This window comes from Monodon monoceros, unplaced genomic scaffold (genome assembly GCF_005190385.1).
Source record: "Monodon monoceros isolate NGI ecotype Baffin Bay Population unplaced genomic scaffold, NGI_Narwhal_1 Super_Scaffold_11, whole genome shotgun sequence".
Taxonomy (NCBI): domain Eukaryota; kingdom Metazoa; phylum Chordata; class Mammalia; order Artiodactyla; family Monodontidae; genus Monodon; species Monodon monoceros.
The window spans coordinates 90,745,309-90,765,717 of record NW_021703767.1 but is presented as its reverse complement, the minus strand read 5'-3'; the positions used below and the strand labels follow the sequence as shown (position 1 = coordinate 90,765,717).

The window sequence follows — 20,409 nt, the reverse complement described above, 5'->3', positions numbered from 1 at the left end:
TTTTTTTTTACTTTCAACCCTTTCTGTATCTTTATATTTTAACATGTCCTCTTGATAACAAATAATTTTCATTTTACCTACAATCTGATCATCTTTTAATTGGAGCATCTAATCCATTTAATATGATTACTAATGTATTTATGCTTATATTTTTCACCCTGATTTGGGTTTCTTCTTTGTGCCGTATGTTTTCCTCTTACTTTATATCTTTTTCTGTTTTAGATTTTTTTGTCATTAGGTGTTTCCTCTATTGCTTTAGAAGTTATAAATACTTTTTGTATTCTTTTAGAGTTACCCTAGAATTATAGCTTCTTAGATATCCCCTCTCCTGCTCTGCCCCATGGTAGGTCCCTTGGAAGGGAGTGGGGAGAGCTGTCCTTTAGGATTCCTACTTTATGGAGGAACAGTCTCTTTTCATGGAACTGCTTTCTTCTGTCCAACTTGGACAGGCTCAGGGCTTTTTCATTTGACCTTTGTATCTCATGAGGCTATCAAGATTAAAAAGTTCTCCAGGTTTTGTAAATTCCCTCAGGTTGAAAAGAAGTTTTATTACTTTACTTATCTGGCTTCCCATCACAACCTATATTTTGAACTAGTAATTCCTTACTTTCTTGCTAGATCTTAGATGCCATTAACAGATTTGTTACGCATTTTATTCAGCATTTTTAATTATGTTCAGTGGGAGGGTTGGTCTGAATATCCTAGCCCACCATATTCCTAGAAAAGGCACCCTTCTCCTCCTCTCCATTCATTTATTTCCTGGCAACACATATGGATGACTCAGTGAATATACCCAGATTGGTCAACATATAAATCAGGTTGCCGTCAGGAAATCAATGATATGCTAAAACTGTGCAATCCAAGGAAATTTAATCAGGGAGATTGTGGAAAAGTGTGGATATGAAAAGGGAAATAGAAAAGGGTGGCTAGTAATTGTTACTCCTCCTAAACTTGAAGGAGTAAGAAGAGAGGGTAGTTACAGGAAATGGCAAGTCCTTGAGAGGCAGGAGAGGGTAGTCTGTTGGAGCTATGGCTTTCAAATAAGGAATGCAGTCACTGCCAGCAAGTGACCAGACAGAAAGGGTGATGGAAAATTAAAAATCTTTCTCTTATCCAATTTGCTGATCACTTGTTGATGCCTTCCATTTGCTAAAATCAACTTGAAGCCAAGTGTAAAGGAGCCATGTATATGTATGCCACAGAGGTGAGACTCCTGGGGCAGAGAGCTGGGTAAAGGGTGAAGATAGATCTGGATGGACAAATGGAAAATATGCAGCACAGATAGTGTTACAGATGGTTAGTCTGCTGACTAATTGGATGATTTGTGATACATAGACTGGGTAGAAAGATGTATAAAAATGTGTTAATTTTCACTCTTTTTTTCTTTTTTTTTTATACAGCAGGTTTTTATTAGTTATCCATTTTAAGCATATTAGTGTATACATATCAATCCCAATCTCCTAATTCATCACACCACCACCCCCCACCCCCGCCGCTTCCCCCTTTCGTGTCCATACGTTTGTTCTCTACATCTGAATCTCAATTTCTGCCCTGCAAACCAGTTCATCTATACCATTTTTCTAGGTTCCACTTATATGCGTTAATGTACGATATTTGTTTTTCTCTTTCTGACTTACTTCACTGTGTATGACAGTCTCTAGATCCATCCACGTCTCAACAAATGACCCAACTTCATTCCTTTTTATGGCTGAGTAATATTCCATTGTATATATGTACCACCTCTTCTTTATCCATTCATCTGTCGATGGGCATTTAGGTTGCTTCCATGTCCTGGCTATTGTAAATAGTGCTGCAATGAACACTCGGGTGCATGTGTCTTTTTGAATTATGGTTTTCTCTAGGTATATGCCCAGTAGTGGGATCACTGGGTCATGTGGTAATTCTATTTTTAGTTCTTTAAGGAACCTCCATACTGTCCTCCATAGTGGCTGTATCAATTTCCATTCCCACCAACAGTGCAAGAGGGTTCCCTTTTCTCCACACCCTCTCCAGCATTTGTTGTTTGTAGATTTTCTGATGATGCCCATTCTAACTGGTGTGAAGTGATACCTCATTGTAGTTTTCATTTGCATTTCTCTAATAATTAGTGATGTTGAGCAGCTTTTCATTTGCTTCTTGGCCATCTGTATTTCTTCTTTGGAGAAATGTCTATTTAGGGCTTCTGCCCATTTTTGGATTGGGTTGTTTGTTTTTTTTATATTGAGCTGCATGAGCTGTTTATATATTTTGGAGATTAATCCTTTGTCCGTTGTTTCATTTGCAAATATTTTCTCCCATGTCTTTTTGTCTTGTTTATGGTTTCCTTTGCTTTGCAAAAGCTTTTAAGTTTCATTAGGTCCCATTTGTTTATTTTTGTTTTTATTTCCATTACTCTAGGAGGTGGATCAAAAAAGATCTTGCTGTGATTTATCTCAAAGAGTGTTCTGCCTATGTTTTCCTCTAAGAGTTTTATAGTGTCTGGTTTTATATTTAGGTCTCTAATCCATTTTGAGTTTATTTTTGTGTATGGTGCTAGGGAGTGTTCTAATTTCATTCTTTTACATATACCTGTCAAGTTTTACCAGCACCACTTATTGAAGAGGCTGTCTTTTCTCCATGGTATATCCTTGTCTCCTTTGTCATAGGTTAGGTGACCATAGGTGTGTGGGTTTATCTCTGAGCTTTCTATCCTGTTCCATTGATCTATATTTCTGTTTTTGTGCCAGTACCATATTGTCTTCATTACTGTAGCTTTGTAGTATAGTCTGAAGTCAGGAAGTCTGATTCCTCCAGTTCCATTCTTTTCCCTCAAGACTGCTCTGGCTATTCAGGATCTTTTGTGTCTCCATACAAATTTTAAGATTTTTTGTTCTAGTTCTGTAAGAAATGCCGTTAGTAATTTGATAGGGATTGCACTGAATCTGTAGATTGCTTTGGGTAGTATCGCCATTTTCACAATGTTGTTTCTTCCAATACAAGAACATGGTATATCTCTCCATCTGTTGGTATCATCTTTAATTTCTTTCATCAGTGTTTTATAGTTTTCTGCATACAGTTCTTTTGTCTCCCTAGGTAGGTTTATTGCTAGGTATTTTATTCTTTTTGTTACAATGGTAAATGGGAGTGTATCCTTAATTTCTCTTTCCTATTTTCATCATTAGTGCATAGGAATGCAAAAGATTTCTGTGCATTAATTTTGTGTCCTGCAACTTTACCAAATTCATTGATTAGCTCTAGTAGTTTTCTGGTGGCATCTTTAGGATTCTCTATGTATAGTATCATGTCATCTGCAAACAGTTACAATTTTACTTCTTCTTTTCCAATTTGTATTCCTTTTATTTTTTTTCTTCTCTGATTGCTGTGGCTAGGACTTCCCAAACTATGTTGAATAAGAGTGGTGAGAGTGAGCAACCTTGTCTTGTTCCTGATCTTGGAGGAAGTGCTATCAGTTTTTCACCATTGAGAATGATGTTTGCTGTGGGTTGTCATATATGGCCTTTATTATGTTGAGGTAGTTTCCCTCTATGCCCACTTTCTGGAGAGTTTTTATCATAAATGGATGTTGAATATTGTCAAAAGCTTTTTCTGCATCTATTAAGATGATCATATGGTTTTTATTCTTCAGTATGTTAATATGGTGTATCACATTGATTGATTCGCATATACTGAAGAATCCTTGCATCCCTGGGATAAATCCCACTTGATCATGGTGTATGATCCTTTTAATGTGTTGTTGGATTCTGTTTGCTAGTATTTTGTTGAGGATTTTTGCATCTATATGCATCAGTGATATTGGTCTGTAATTTTCTTTTTTGTAGTATCTTTGTCTCATTTTGGTATCAGGGTGATGGTGGCCTCATAGAATGTGTTTGGGAGTGTTCCTTCCTCTGCAGTTTTTTGGAAGAGTTTGAGAAGGATGGGTGTTAGCTCTTCTCTAAATGTTTGATAGAATTCACCTGAGGAGCTTTCTGGTCCTGAACTTTTGTTTGTTGGAAGATTTTTAATCACAGTTTCCATTTCATTACTTGTGATTAGTCTGTTTATATTTTCTATTTCTTCCTGGTTCAGTCTTGGAAGGTTATACCTTTTTAAGAATTTGTCCATTTCTTCCAGGTTGTCCATTTCATTGGCATAGAGTTGCTTGTAGTAGTCTCTTAGGATGGTTTGTATTTCTGCGGTGTCTGTTGTAACTTCTCCTTTTTCATTTCTAATTTTATTGATTTGAGTCCTCTCCCTCTTTTTCTTGATGAATCTGGCTAATGGTGTATCAATTTTGTTTATCTTCTCAAAGAACCAGCTTTTAGTTTTATTGATCTTTGCTATTGTTTTCTTTGTTTCTGTTTCATTTATTTCTGCTCTGATCTTTATGATTTCTTTCCTTCTGCTAACTTTGGGTTTTGTTTGTTCTTCGTTCTCTAGTTCCTTTAGGTATAAGTTTAGATTATTTGAGATATTTCTTGTTTCTTGAGGTAAGATTGTGTTTCTATAAGCTTCCCTCTTAGAACTACTTTTGCTGTATCCCATAGGTTTTGGATCATCATTTGTTCATTGTCATTTGTCTCTACGTATTTTTTGTTTTCCTCTTTGATTTCTTCAGTTATCTCTTGGGTATTTAGTAATGTATTGTTTAGCCTCCATATGTTTGTGTTTTTTACGTTTTTTCCCGGTAGTTGATTTCTAATGTCATAGCATTGTGGTCAGAAAAGATGCTCGATATGATTTCAATTTTCTTAAATTTACTGAAGCTTGTTTTGTGACCCAAGATGTGATCTATCCTGGACAGTGTTCCATGTGCACTTGAGAAGAAAGTGTAATCTGCTGTTTTTGGATGGAATGTCCTATAAATATCAGTTAAATCTCTCTGGTCTACTCTGTCATTTAAAACTTGTGTTTCCTTATTAATTTTCTGTTTGGTTGTTCTGTCCATTTGTGTAAGTGAGGTGTTAAAGTCCCCCACTATTATTGTGTTACTGTCGGTACACTCTTATAAGGGATACAAAGAAGGTAAAAGCTATTTTTGTTCTCAGGTTCACACTCCTCAAAATATCTTCCTATTTAGATAATTTTACTAGTTTTAAAGAATAATATTTAGTTAAATTTTAAATGTTTTTTCCAAATACATGCAAGCTCCCAAGAGTACATGCACACATGGATTTTTCTGTGTATATGTGTTCACTAAAGAGGGGTTAGCTACTATTGCCAAAAAGTATGTGGTAAAACTGACCAAGCATATGGTTTTTGTTCAGAATCTGTTTGCTTGTCTCACTTTTTCAGAACCAAAATTTTACAGTACTACAGCATATTTAGGGAATATGCATGCATATTTTTACTTTTTTTAAAATGTAATTTCTGTTATTACAAAAAGGGTTACTACACATTGAGTTAGAAAAGAGATAAGCAAAAATACGAAGATAAATCAATACATTCTGTGTTAGTCATTTTAGGCTTCCATAGTAAGTTACCACAGACTGGATGCATTAGACAACAGACATTTATTTTCTCACAATTCTGGAGCTGAGAAGTGCGAGACTCAAAGTGCCAGAAAATTAGCCTTCTGGTGAGAGCTCTCTTCCTGGCTTACAGACGACTGCCTTCTCTCCAAGTCCTCACATGGCCTTTTCGCTATGTACACACAGAGAGAGTAACAGATCTCTTCTGTCTGTCCCTCTTTTTATAAGGCCACCAGTCCTATCAGATTAGAGTACCATTCTTAAGATCTCTTTTAACTTTAATTACCTTCTTAAAGGCCCTGTCTTCAAATAGAGCCAGACTGGAGTTGAGGGCTTCAACATATGAATTTTAAGGGACACAATTCAGTCTAGAACACATTTTTTACACCCAGTAATTACTGCTTTGAACACCTTGATATAAATTCCTATAGGTTTAGATATAAATGTATATATATAGCCAAAATGAGATCATACTATATATATTATTTTGAAAATTGTTTAATTATTGCCACTTTTTCATGATAGTAAACTTAATCATTTTTAATACACAGACTATATTAAATTTTAGTAATCACTGTAGTCTTGTACAGTGGGTTTATCCAAACCAATATCCAGTTGAGGCCTAAAAATTGTATTTATTCTAATGCAGTATGATCCTCTTTTCCTCTTTTGACACTCACTTGTCTGTGGGACCAAGTCAGTGGTCCTGCATGTGTCTTATTGTCTAGATTTGTAGGATGCTTCTTGTGATTTTTATTCAACTAATTCTTCTAATCCTTGTATTTCCTGTAAACTTGCAATTAATTCTTAAGGTTTATAATAGAAAACTCATTATGTAATTAGAGGATAAAATTTTGTAAGGACATTTTCTTGTAGCTGATGTTTTTGTCAGTATCCAGGACATGGTAGGGCATGCCCCATTGATTCAGGTGAAGTGGGGCATAGTGGACAGAGTTGGGTCTTCAGACTAGAATTACCCCTTTGCATAAGGTTAAATTCACCGGAGGATATAGTAAAATGTAATTTCTGAGAAAATTCCAGTATGGCAAGAAGAACATGGTGTCTGGGGCAGGTCTGATATCTGTTTGTATACATTGCTGTGGACATTCTAGTTATTTGCCGCCAATCCATTCTGATTGGTTAGTGTATGCTGTATCAATTGCTAAATATTTAAAATAAGAAAGTAAGACCCTTAGTCTAGAACATATGATGTCCAGTCATCAGTGTTTGTTCAGAAACACCTTTGGCAATAGGGAGATCCCATGTGGAAAAATGGAGTACCCAGAAAGCTATAAAAATTATGACGATATATAATCCAGAAATTTTATACACAGATAGTTAGACAAGCAGTTGGCATTTAGGAAAGATGTGAGGAGACTACAAAAGGCCAGTCATCAAAACTGTGATTCTAGAGCAGATTCCTGTCCCTGGGGTGCAATAAAATTGAAAAAATAGAAAATAATTCAGAGTCCCAATCCTAGAAGTTCTATTCTGAAGTCAGGAAAGCAACAAATGCTTAATTATTGCAGCTGGGACTCAAGAATTAGCAGCAATTGTTAGTCCTCAAATCTCTCTAAAGAAGGTTGGAATTTTTCCTAGATACTGGGTAAGCTTACAGTGCAGGTGGAGATGAAGCTTTGTTAGCTACTGGGGAAGAAGATGACTGAGAATCAGTTGATCCTTCATGATAGCAACAAAAATGCAAGACAGAATTATCACTGGAACATAATTTCTGCACATGATGAAATTAAGGACTGGAGAGAGGCAGCTGCTTTTATGTCTCTTAGCTCTGACACTCCTCACCCTATTTGAATACAAATGTTCTCTGAGTGGAACACATTTTTGTCACCTTGAAATCTTTTGAACTTCACATATAAAATTTAAAGCTTCCATCCAACTATGGAACATGAAAGACAGAAAATATTTGGTAAATGTGAGCTGGAAATGTTATCTTAAAGTAAGAATATATACACATATACACATGCACCGACTTTTCGAATAATAAACTGCATCTAAAGGTTCCCCAGAGTTTTCTAATTTCAGAAGTATTTTTATTATTTCGGAATACATTCAAGCTTACAGAAAAGTTGCAAGAATAGCACAAAGAAATTTCTTCCTCAGCTACCCAAGTGTAGGCTACAGACATGATAAACGGTTGCATCTGAATTCTCCTGCAAACAGTGACATTCTCTTACACAAACAGCAGGACCGTTACAAACAGGAATTAAACTTGGATACATTTCTACCATGCACTAAGTAGCCCCCATTCACCTTTTGCCAGTTGTCCCAATAATGTCCTAAATAGCAAATAGATCTAAACTAGGATCATGTGTTTCGAGTTATCAAGTCTCAAATTTCCTTCAAACTGGAACAGTTTCTAGCTTTTTTTTGTTTTTGCTTTCATTGCCTTATCCTTTTTTTTTTTTTTTTTTTTTCTTCGGTACGCGGGCTTATCACTGCCGTGGCCTCTCCCGTTGCGGAGCACAGGCTCCGGACACGCAGGCTCAGCGGCCATGGCTCACGGGCCCAGCCGCTCCGCGGCATGTGGGATCCTCCCGGACCGGGGCACGAACCCGCGTCCCCTGCATCGGCAGGGGGACTCTCAACCACCGCGCCACAAGGGAAGCCCTGCTTCATCCTTTTAAAACATGCCAGTTATCTTCAGAATGTTCCCCAGTTTGGGTTTACCTGATGTTTCTCATGAATAAATTCAGGCTCTGAACCCTTGGCAGCAGTATTATGGAAGTGAGACTGTTTTCTGATTGCTAATTTTAATTTGTTCCATTACTGATAAAGCTAACTTTGACCACTTGATTAAGGTGGTGTCCACCAGACCTCATTAAAGTTACTCTCTATTCTTTTTTTTATAATCAATAGCATTTGAAGTTATGCAAACATCTTACCCCCACCATTTCTATCTTCACCCAGTAGTTTCAATGTTCACTGATGTTTTTTTGCTCAAGTAGTCATTTCCAAGATGATGCCAACGGTGACCTTCTAAGTCCATCATCCTCTCTACTTTTATTAATCGGCATTTTGCCGAAAAGAAGAATTTTCTTTTTCTTGTTTGTTTGTACGTTTCTTTACTTATAAATACAGTACCAATGTATTACATAATGAAGATTTATATTCCTAATTTATTCAATGGATTATGATTCAATCCTATTTTTATTTTGATACTCAAGTTTTCCTAGGTCAGCCAGTAACAGCAGTTTCTACCTGGATTCTGTGTCCTTTGATGTTTCTTCAGAATTCTTTGTGTATTTCCTTGGTTTTTGACACAGCAAGGTGTACCGAATCATGTTGTATTTCCCCACCCCAACCCTGTTACCAGCTTTTTCCTAAATGATCCCTAGTTCCTTTGAGTGGAGAGTGCTGTCTAGAAAACAAGATGTGGATTCTAGATGTGCTCATTGCTATTGGAGTGTTGCTGAAAAAAGCAACTTATCTTAGTAAACTTTGTAAACTTAGTAAACTTTGTTTACTTATCTTAGTAAACAAAGATAAGAAAATATATATTTTGATATTATATTTTGATATAAATATGTATGAATATATATATATACACACATAGATTTACATCTATATCTATCTCTCTATCTGAAAAACCATCAGTACATATCAATACCTAGTGTTTTTCTCCTTTCATGTTTGTAAATCCCATCTCTGAGAGTGAGAAATCTGCTTCTCATTATTCTGAATATATATACTTGAGTAATCAGTTCCCTTGAGTGTATACAGTTGATGCCTTTCCTTCTTCCTCTACAAGAATGCCTTTCCCACTCCATTATGGCTCTGACAACCAAGCCAGGCACTGTCACACATGGACTATTTACCCTATATCAAGTGCTCTGCCTATTCCCCACCTGAAATGCACCCCACTCAGGCTCCCACACTGTGTGTTGTTCAGCTCTTAAATGGGGATAACCGTAGTCAGCTTTAATGACTTCTCTCATTACACTGTTCCCCCTGACAGTTGCTTTCCTTTCCATATTCAGACTTACATACACACAGACATACACAATATCCTTCTCATGCTTGGGCCCTGATACCCTGTGCTAAACTACCCCAACCCATTTGGATGCCTTCCTTTCCTCACATGGTCTTCAACCCCTTGCTCTGGGCCACAGTGGCATCATCTTCTACTGCCACTGTCAGAGGTGCTAACCTTGGACAACCCGTGTAATGGCTTTAGGACTGATTCACTCATGAAGAGAAAGGAAGGGAAGAGGAAGAAGAAGAAAACATACATTGTTTATGAGTACATGAATGTTTAATTCACATAAATATTCTTGAGCAGTATATTTCTTTCTTAGTTTTTTCTTTACATTTAGCAGTCTGTAGTTAATATTTATCCATGTTGTCAAAGGTACATTTACTTCATTTCTTCTAAGTGCTATAGAATATTTAAAGAGTAGCTTTACTCTATTTGATACATCCATTACTCCAAGGACGGGTGCCTAGATTGCCCTCACTTCCTTGTTGCCAAACATTCTAGGTTCAAATTTCCTCTTGCTATTTTTTTATTTCTTTAACAACATTAACTTATGACCTTCTTGTATTATGTTGTTTTTGACATGCTTGGTACCAATCTGATTCTTGTTTTTTCTGTAAGTGGTCTACTTTTTGACTTGAGGAACTTTTAGTATTTTTTTCTTTGTCTTTCATGCCTTTAAATTTTGTGCTAAAGTATGTAGATGCTTCTCCTCTTCTCTGGAAAGATAATAATAAAAATAAATATTTTCTTCAACTATTTTCTCTCCTCCATTTGTTTTTCCTCCTTCTGGTGTTCTTTCTAGAACTCCCATTTCTATTCATTGTGTCTTTTACTTGTATGTTTATATTTTATGTTTTCGTTCCTTTCTGTGGTTTCTTGGAAAAAATTCTGAATCTGATCTTCTATATCTTGAATTTTTCATTTATATCTATCTATTCCTTACCATCTCTCTCTACTCTCCCTACCTATTGGTATATTTCTTTCAATTATTCTATTTTTCATACCTCTTATTTCCTCTTTTTAAAAAAATGTTTTCAGGCTGTTTCTTATTACTAATGCAGTCCCTTTTCTTTTAGCGAGTTTAGTTATAATGCGTATTTTTAAATTAATGTACTGTGTGTTTTAATATGTTTACTTTGAGTATTATATGTGTTCATTGTGTTAACTTTCGTTTATGAGAGTGTGGATCTCAGATATCTAGATACTTTAGCTTGGGAGTTCATGTTGCCCTGGAGGAATTAGCCATCTTCTTGTGACTTATAGGAGGGCAGACCTGAAGTCAGGCCCCAGTTTATATCTTCATGGGTTTGTATAATGAGAGAGAGTCATTGTGTTCCAGTTACAATGAAACTATTCTAAACCACCATCATTTGCTGCTGGTTCACCAGGAAGCCCCAGTTTTCAGAGATTTGATGTTATAAGGAGAAGACAGTCCCCTTAAGGTTTTAATTTCACCATCCCTGGGATTTGGAAAAGAGAAATAAATGCCCAGAGTTCAGGTTTGCTTAAGCATCTTTATGACCAGTGTTTCACCCCAACTGACACAGGCAGAACTTCCTAACCCAACTTATTTATTTTATTTATTTTTTAACTTTAATAACATATTTTATTTAATTCAGTGTATCCAGAATATTATCAATATATTGTTATCAATATGCAAACATAGTAATGAAATAATTTACATTCTTTTTTCATTCTAAGTCTTCAAAACCCAGTGTGTATTTTACATTTATAGTACATCTCAATTAAAACTACACACATTAAAAAAAATTTTTTTTTGCAGGTTTTGTGCTTTTAATAGATTGTACTTTATAGACAGAGGTCTTTCAGAACTAAGCCACTGGTCATTAGGTCAAACAATTTTAGCTTTTAAACCTTTTCATTTAAATGTGACTTATAGGGACTTCCATGGTGACACAGTGGTTAGGAGTCCACCTGCCAGCGCAGGGGACACAGGTTCGATCCCTGGTCCAGGAAGATCCCACATGCCGCAGAGCAGCTAAGCCCATGCGCCACAACTACTGACCCTGCACTCTAGAGCCTGTGTGCCTAGAGCCTGCCACCACAATGAGAAACCCGCACACCGCAATGAAGAGTAGCCCCCACTCACTGCAATTAGAGAAAGCCTGTGAGCAGCAAAAAAGACCCAATGGAGCCAAAAAAATTTTTTTAAATAAATAAATTTATTAAATGTGACTTATATTCAGAAAACAACACAAATCATAATTGTAGAGCCCACTTACTTTTCACAGTTGAGCACACTTATGTAACCAGCACCCAGATCAAGAAACAATACAACAAGCACCACCCCTAGGAGTCCCCCACCAGTTACACCCCCAGGTAACAAGTATAGTTATTTTAAAGTCCTTGTCTGCTAATTCCAATATCTCAGTCACCTATGGATCTACTTTCATCATCTGTGTTTTCTTTGCTTATCAGTTATATGATCTTGCCTTTTCCACATATCCTAATTTTCTTTTCATGGAAAGGCATTTTATTTTAAATATAGCGGTGTTGTAAATGTCAATCCCAAACTCTCAATCTATCCCTCCCCCTCTCCAACCCTTCCACTCTTGTAACCATAACTTCATTCTCTAAGTCTGTGAGTCTGTTTCTGTTTTGTAAATAAGTTCATTTGTATCATATTTTTTTAGATTCCACATATAAGTGATATCATACATTTGTCTTTCTCTGTCTGACATACTTCACTTAGTATGATAATCTCCAGGTCCATCCATGTCACTGCAAATGGCATTATTTCATTCTTTTTAATGGATGAGTAATATTCCATTGTATATATGTACCACATCTTCTTTATCCATTCATCTGTTGATGCACATTTAAGTTGCTTCCATGTCTTCGCTATTGTAAACAGTGCTGCAATGAACATTGGGGTACATGTATCCTTTTGAACTGTGTTTTTCTCCTGACATATGCCCAAGAGTGGGATTGCTGGGACATATGGCAACTCTAGTTTTAGTTTTTTAAGGAACATCCATACTGTTCTCCATAGTGGCTGTGCCAATTTACATTCCCACCAACAGTATAGGAGGGTTCCCTTTTCTCCACACCCTCTCTGACATTTTTTGTTTGCAGATTTTTTGATGATGGCCATTCTCACTGGTGTGAGGTGATATCTTATTGTAGTTTTGATTTGAATTTCTCTAATAATTAGCAATGTTGAACATCTTTTCACGTGCCTTTTGGCTATCTGTATATTTTCTTTGGAGAAATGTCTTTACCTAACCCAATTTATGTTTAAGTTATTAATCTCTCTTTTTAAATATGTTACCATAAATATACATTTTACCTAAGTTCAATCATTATATATATCTGTATATTTGTATTTGTATTCTGTTCTTTTCACTTCTAGTGTACCCATGTTTCTACATATTAATTTATATTTTAACAGCCACACATTTTATTGCAATTTTCTAAGTAATTTTCCTGTTTGGGAAATCTATGTTGTTTTCTGTAATTGCTACTATAATTGTGCTGCAAAGAGTACAATTATTGTTGTAGAATAAATTCCAAAGTGCAAGATTGCTAATATTATTGCTATGAAGAATAATATTACTTTACCTATGGGTTGTTTAAATTAGCAATGCCAACAGCAATATGAATGTGAAAGTTTATCCAAGATTTTACTGATATTTATTATTAAAATTGAAAGTGTAATCATAGTGCTGCTTTTAGTGATGGAAAACAGGCTCTATGTGCATTTGTTTTCAGACATGGGTATGGAATACTATGAAACAACATGTATTAGGATCAACATCATGTGTGGGGATGTAAATAAGTAGATGAAAGGCTGCTTTTTGCTATGTTGCATGCCATTATTTGGACCTGGTCTTGGCCCTGTGACACATAAGGAAGTCCTTCTGTCAGTTGAAAAGAACCAGTGTAATCATAATATCCTTGCAAAAAAGGTTGTCTTCAACTTTCTCAGACCTCTGTGTTTCTTTTAAATAAAACTCTTAGACTTAAGGCTGTAGAAGAGGGCAGGTAAAATAATTTGAAATCTGTTCATGCAAATGTCTAGGAACTCTGTATGAGCCATAAGAAAAAATGTCTTTAAAAGCATCTGTCAAAAAAGAAAGTAAAATGTCCAGAAGGAAACGTGAAGACAGAATGAAAAATCAGAGAAATAAGCAGAAGAGTTGACCCTCTGGTCACCTAGTTTTGGGAGGTCATGGATCCCAGTGAATTAGGTAAATTAGAGTGGGAATATAGAACTCACAGGGGGACAAAAGACATGGCTATGAGCCTATAGGGAGAAAGGAGTTGTAACTAACATCTATATAAACCAGGATCATGGAGTTGAAGTAGAAAAACTAGAAAGAAATCCACCTACTGGTGGAGAAAAGCTTTCTTCTGCCTGAGCTCTGGATAAAAAACTTTAAAAAAATCTTTTTTAATGTCTCTAGAAATAAAAAATCCTGGCTCAGAATTTTCATTAACATTATAGTATAGAAACACCAAGCCAAAAAATTAGCATAAAAATTGTGCCCAAGCCAGAAATGCCCCTGGGATGCCTGACAAAAGCAAATGCAATGCTGGGAAAATAAGTATTGGAGAAATACTAAGCAAAAGAAAGATAGGATAATTATATTAATGGGGGGGAGACTTTAGGGAGAAAAATTGGGATAGAAACAATATAAAGAATAATTGTTCTATATAATCTATATAGAAATCAGGAAGTTGTAGCAATTCCAAACTTGCATACATGTAACTAAGTAGTCTAAAAATATACAAGGAAAAATATTATACTATTGCCAAGATAAATGGATAAATTAGCATCAAATGGGAAACTTTAACATGTCTCAATAATTAACAGAGAGAATATGTAGAACAGTTAATAAAGTTATAGCCACACAGTTTTCAAGCTTGATTTACTGGACCTATATATGAAATGCTACATCCCTGTAATAGGGAATGCACATTCTTTATATGGAACATATACAAAAATGTTTATTCTCTCTTTATCAGATGTAATAGGCTACAGGGTCACAAAACTCACCTAAAATCAAAGTATCAGTAGTATATAGACCTTGCTCTCAGTTCATAATTAAATTAAGCTAGGTATCAATATTAAAACAGTAACTCACACCTTATATTTGAATATTTTAAAAATTCTTTGAACTAATACATTTATTATAGAAATAATTATCAAAGAAATTGAAAATGCTAGAATTTGTAAGATCATAACACCATATATCAAAATTAGTGTGCTTCACTGCAATAGAAAGTCTGCAGCCTTAAAGACATGTATAAAGATTAAAAAGTAATGAGCTAAGCATTTTAACTTAAAAATTTAGGTTAAAAAACCCCAGAGAATATATTCAGGCAAAATTTAACAAAGATACTAATAAACATAGAATATAATATTGGAGCAAAAAATAAAGAAAAAAATATTGAGGATCCACAAATCCTAAAACTGGTTTTCTGAAAATTCTAAAAAATTAGCTAAACTCTGGTAAAACTGATGAAGGGAAACAAAAAAGACAGAAGTAAATTGATCTTAGAAATAGGAAAGGAAACAAAATTATAGTTAAATGACAGTATTTTTTCTGAAGCATAAGAATAAAGCAAACAGCTAAATGCATTTAGAAGAAGTAAACATGTAAAAATCTGAATTTACTTATATTCGTTAATAATTTGAAAATATTAAGTGAAATAAAATGAAAATATACATTGAGTCAAAATGTACCCCTCCCTGCAACACACACGAAAAATACCAGGATGAAATAGTTTTATATACGAACACTAACTCTCCTTTGTAAAATGGATAATGTCTGTGCTACATAAACTCTTACAGAATCAATGAAAAGAAGCAAAGATCACTAAACATTTGTGAGGTTATATAATCCACATATCAAAATCAGACAAGAAAAAATTGAGAAGTATAATTATCAATAAGCCACTTATAAATATATATGCATATATCCTGAAAATATTAGTAACCAAAGACAGAAAATATATCATGACCAAGAAGGGCTTATTCCAGGAATACATGCATTTTTTAACATTGTAAAGTGAAAAGCCTTGCAATTATCTCAAAATTTGATTCAACATCTGTTTATGCTAAAATCTATTAGCAAAGGAAGAGCAAAAGTGATCTTCCTTATAAAAGGAATTTCCCAGACACCTATAGCAAACTACGTAAAAAAAACACAGTTGTAGAAACATTTTGTAGAAGTGAAGAACACAAGGAAAGGACCAAGGAATGCTGCTTTTACTGCCTCCATTCCACAGTGCCCTGGCAGTCCTATACAAAATGATGAGAGCAGTAGATAAAAGCTTTACAGTTTTAAAAGAAATAAGCAAAACTATTTTTTGGTATATATCTACAGTGAAATTAACAAAAATAAAAACCCTATAGATTAACCATTAAAACCTATAGGAGATTAACAAGAAGGCTTGTTATAAGACTAATATATGAAATTAAATAGCATGCTTATACACAGTAAAATAATTATAAATGCTATATTTTGTTAACATAGCAGGAAAACCTTAAAAATTAATAATAGTTGTGCAAACCTTTTATAAAGAAAAATATAAAACTTCATAAAAGACATAAAATCAACTGAAATAAATTGAGAGGCATACCATATTCATAGATAAAATGAATGATTTTCTCAAATGGTTCCATTAATTTAATACAATCCTAATGAAATCCTGAAATGTCTTTCCATGGCACATGACGAGCTAATATAAAAGTTTATATGAAAGTAGTGGTCCATAAATCCCCCCACGCTGAATAATAATTAAAAGAGACGATGACAATGATGGTGGTGGTGGTGGTGGTAGGGGACCCATTACTTCAGTCATGATAAAGTTATGTTAATTAAAACAGTATGACACTGGTTAAAATGAAATGCAGTAACAAGGATAACAGCTTCATTAATGCTTCACAGAGAAAAAGAGATCCAATGAGAATTAGTATATTTGTGTGCAAATGGAAATATAAATTGTAAGGCACTATATTAATATAAGGTAATATTTCAAGGAGTTTGCCTTACATTTGTACATATTATAAGGTTTTCTCACTGCTGAATTTGAAAAAAAAAATAATATTGAATCTTAGATACAGCTGAAGAATCTTCTCTTGTTTTCTAACTCAAAAATAAGATGAAAATATTAAAAACAACAACTATAAGTTCATGACTGCCTCATCTAAAGTTCATTTATCTGGACAATTTGGAACAAACCTAGAACAGGGAATTAATGACTAAAAATAAACATGATTTCAAGTGTATCACATTCTGGAAAAGGCAAAACTGTAGAGACATTTAAAAGATCAGTGGTTGCCAGGGGCTCAAGAGGAAGGGAGAGAGGAAAGTATAAGCAGGTATAGCACAGGAAATTTTTAGGGCAATGAAACTATTCTATATGATACTATAATTGTGGATACATGCCATTATGCTTAGGTCAAAACCCATAGAGTGTACAATACAAAGAGTGACCCTTAATATAAATTATGGACTTAATGTATTAATATTGTCTCATTAATGGTAACAGATATTGATCATGATAATGTAAGATATTAATAATAGGGGCAGGGGAAAGAGGGTATTTGGGAACTCTGTGTTTTCTGCTCACTTTTTCTGTATTTTGAAACTGCTCTAAAAAACCCCACAAAGTATACTACTTAAAAAATATTGAACAGAAATGCATAGCATGTAAATTAGAACTGCAATACTCAGATTACAATATTCACAATACACAATAAGCAGACTTCCTTTTCTCCTATATGAGGCACTCAGGTGTTCTCTTGAGGTCTCTTTATTCTTGTTTAGTTATAATTTTTTCAGTATACTGATTTTCTATTTAAATTGTTAGTAGGGCACATTCAAAGAAAGAAGCAACTTATTTATCATAACAGTTTTCATATAGCAGTAAGAAGTGACATTTGAAGGCCCATCAGTATAGCATGTCTACTTTGCATTGCTTGCTTTCTAATTGCCACCCTCTCCCCAACAGTACCACTTGGCTGCCCTTGGACCTCTCCTAGAGAAACCACCTTCCCACCCCCACCCTCAGCCCCCAGACTTCCCAAGATCTATCAAATACAGGATTAACACATGTCATCACCAAAGACCTTCAAAGACCACTTCAGGGCTGTGACTGAAGTCCTTTCTGATTGGTGTCTTTGCCTTATTTGTTGTCAAAATTTTTGAATATCAAGCATGAATAGAAGAACTCAAAGAGGCAGGGCAGGTGGCAGAGATTTAGTAGAGAGGTGAGAGACCTGCAAACACAGGTAGAAATGAAAACTCCAAGATTTGAAAATAAGTGTAGCTTTAAGAATCTGTATTCTTTTAATTTGTGTAATGCTTTATAGTTTTCAATGTGATAATGTAATAATGAATCATACAAAAAAAGTTAAATCATCTTCACATGCTATTTTTCTGAAGCTAGACAAGTACTTAAAATTATTTGAAAATATTTTTGTCTGATCTTTTTCATTTTTAAAAATATGAGTTGTCCACATCTCCTTGAGGTCTTGTTCTGTGTGCTTTCCTGTTGAACCCCACTGCAGTTTTTAATGTGAAATTTAGAATTGCCTATTTATGGTTCTGAAGTTCTATGAGGCTAGCAATTGTATCTTAGTCATCATTATATAACAAGCACCTAAAATAATGTCTACACAAAGTTTCAAATACATATTTGCCGAAAAATGTAACGTTGGTTACCTAGAAAAATTCAGTTGTTTGGAATTATTTGTCTGATCATATTGGATAAATAAATTTGAATGCTTTAAGAAAAAAAAAACAGCAGAATATAGAGAAACAAGTATCTTTTAATTTTCTTTTCCCCCCCAGAGGAAAGAATTGTCAGCATGCAAATTCAGACAGTCACAAAATTTGAAACAGTTACTAATGTTGTTGGATATTTAAAGGGCTCGACATCTCCAGGTAAGTAGACCCAAATATTTATAATCTACACTTTATATGAAATATCACAAGAAAATGCTCTGTAACAATTTAATAGCATAGTTAAATGTCCTACTTTAGATGTAATTACAAGTTCATACCACTCTAAAGGGTGGTATATAAAACCAAGAAGCAAGTCTTTATTCTTTCTTACCACATCCCTTCAAAGATAAATCATAGTAGAGAGCGTAAGAGGGAAACAAAACAAAATGGAGAAAACAGAGTTTAGATTTGTTAAATTGGCATGTACCTGTGAGTAAAAGCTATAGAAACCAATGTTTTCTTTTTCTTTTATTCACTGTAACACCATTGAAGATTTTATTTATATCAAGAAAAGACTTTTTTAAAAAGGAAATATTTTAGTTTTAATTTATATGTGTTTTTTAAAAAAATAAAAATTTTGGTTTTCAAATCTTTCATTGTTAGTCTGTGTCCCATCTCTGACCCTTGGTCCACTGACAATTCTGCCTAATGTTTGCATGGCTTAGGTTTTGAAGGTGCTTATGAAAAGGATCACCTGGTTACATTTTAAATAGTTTTATACCTTGTTATGGGATGCTTATGGAATCTTCAGATGATACTATATAGGCTAAAAAAGTGAAAATAACTGACAAATATATTAACAAATTAACAACACTTCTGAACATATTGTGAGGTTGAATGACATTACTGTCTGCTGTGCTTGTTTTACATGGTAGAATGCAGTAGTCTTTTAGTACATTTGTGTCATTGCTATTGATTTGGTTGGGATATTTACTGAAGTCATCCTTGGAGCATAATTCTTCTCCATGATCTTAGTCAAACTGACTCCATAATTGCTAACCCAGGAAATTCTGAGATCAAGTTTTACATTCCCATCAAGTTTCCTGCTTGCCAACTCTTTAAAAATTCACGGACATCTTCTCTCTGGTTTCCTTACAGTAGCAACCTCTGATGAACAACCTCTGATCATAATATCTTTAAATACAAGATATAAAGGAATTTGGAAATTGTTACTATTGCATTTCAACCATTTCAACAAATTTATATCATAAGGATCTCTAATTGAAGCATTAGAAATATTTATCATCATTGCTACATTTGCTAGTTATTTTTGAAAAACCAAACTGTACAAAATTATACTCACTATAGGATAAAAAAAAAACTTATTGAATTCAATGTAGAAAAAAAACCCCAAATTTAAAAAATCAATTTACTAGTAGTATTCCTAGGTGTATAATATGTAAAGCTTCTCAATTTTATTTATTTGAATTCTACACAAAAATATTGGCTGTTCATTCACATACTTTTCTTATTTAATGACTCTGAAAATTAGAAATAACCATCAGTTAGTATTAAGGTTTTTATATATGGTTTATCCAGAATACAGACAATTCCAAACAGAATTTTTATACATATCTGGGAGATGAGTGAATCAATTCAGCATTGCAGGCACACTGTGTATACCATTAATTAAGTTTTGATAAATTGTTGTCAGATCAAATTCATTGTTGGTTCCAATATCAGTGTGGAAAACTAAAATAGTTTCACACAGTTATGTTTCCAGTGAAGTAGTGTTTTGATGCCATGAAGTCAAGGTGTGATTCATTCATTCCATACATGTGTAGTACTTATTATATGTCAGGTGTTATTCAAAGTGCCTTACAAATAGTAACTAAACTTAAAACTCAAAAGAATTGAACGATGTATGTACTATTTTTATTCCCATTTTATGGTTGAAGAATTTAAGGCATGAGAGCCTAAATAAGCTTTCTAAGGTCATACAACTAGTAAGATGAATGGCCTGGATTCAAACCCAAGCAGGAAGGCTTTAAACTCTGTACACTTAACCATCAAGTTATGGGACATCTCCTAAGGAAATGACACTTAATGAAGAAAAATAGTTTTACACAGATTGTAGGGCTACTTGATAAAGTAAATTTAGCTGTGTACCAACAACATTCACTGGCCAAATCAGAGGAAACTCTGGAGATACATTTTTAGTCTACCTTATTATCTGGAGATACATTTTTAGTCTACCTTATTA

General features: G+C 34.3%; 1 protein-coding gene across 2 annotated transcripts in view; it reads left to right on the top strand.

Moving 5' to 3' along the window:
* The window catches only part of NAALADL2 (N-acetylated alpha-linked acidic dipeptidase like 2), a 1,153,076-nt gene that overhangs the window by 793,643 nt on the left and 339,024 nt on the right, over positions 1 to 20,409 (top strand). For both annotated transcript variants that reach the window (XM_029214633.1, XM_029214632.1), the window contains one exon: positions 18,273 to 18,365. In XM_029214633.1, coding sequence (XP_029070466.1) covers positions 18,273 to 18,365 — 93 coding nt within the window. The remainder of the gene's footprint in view (positions 1 to 18,272; positions 18,366 to 20,409) is intronic.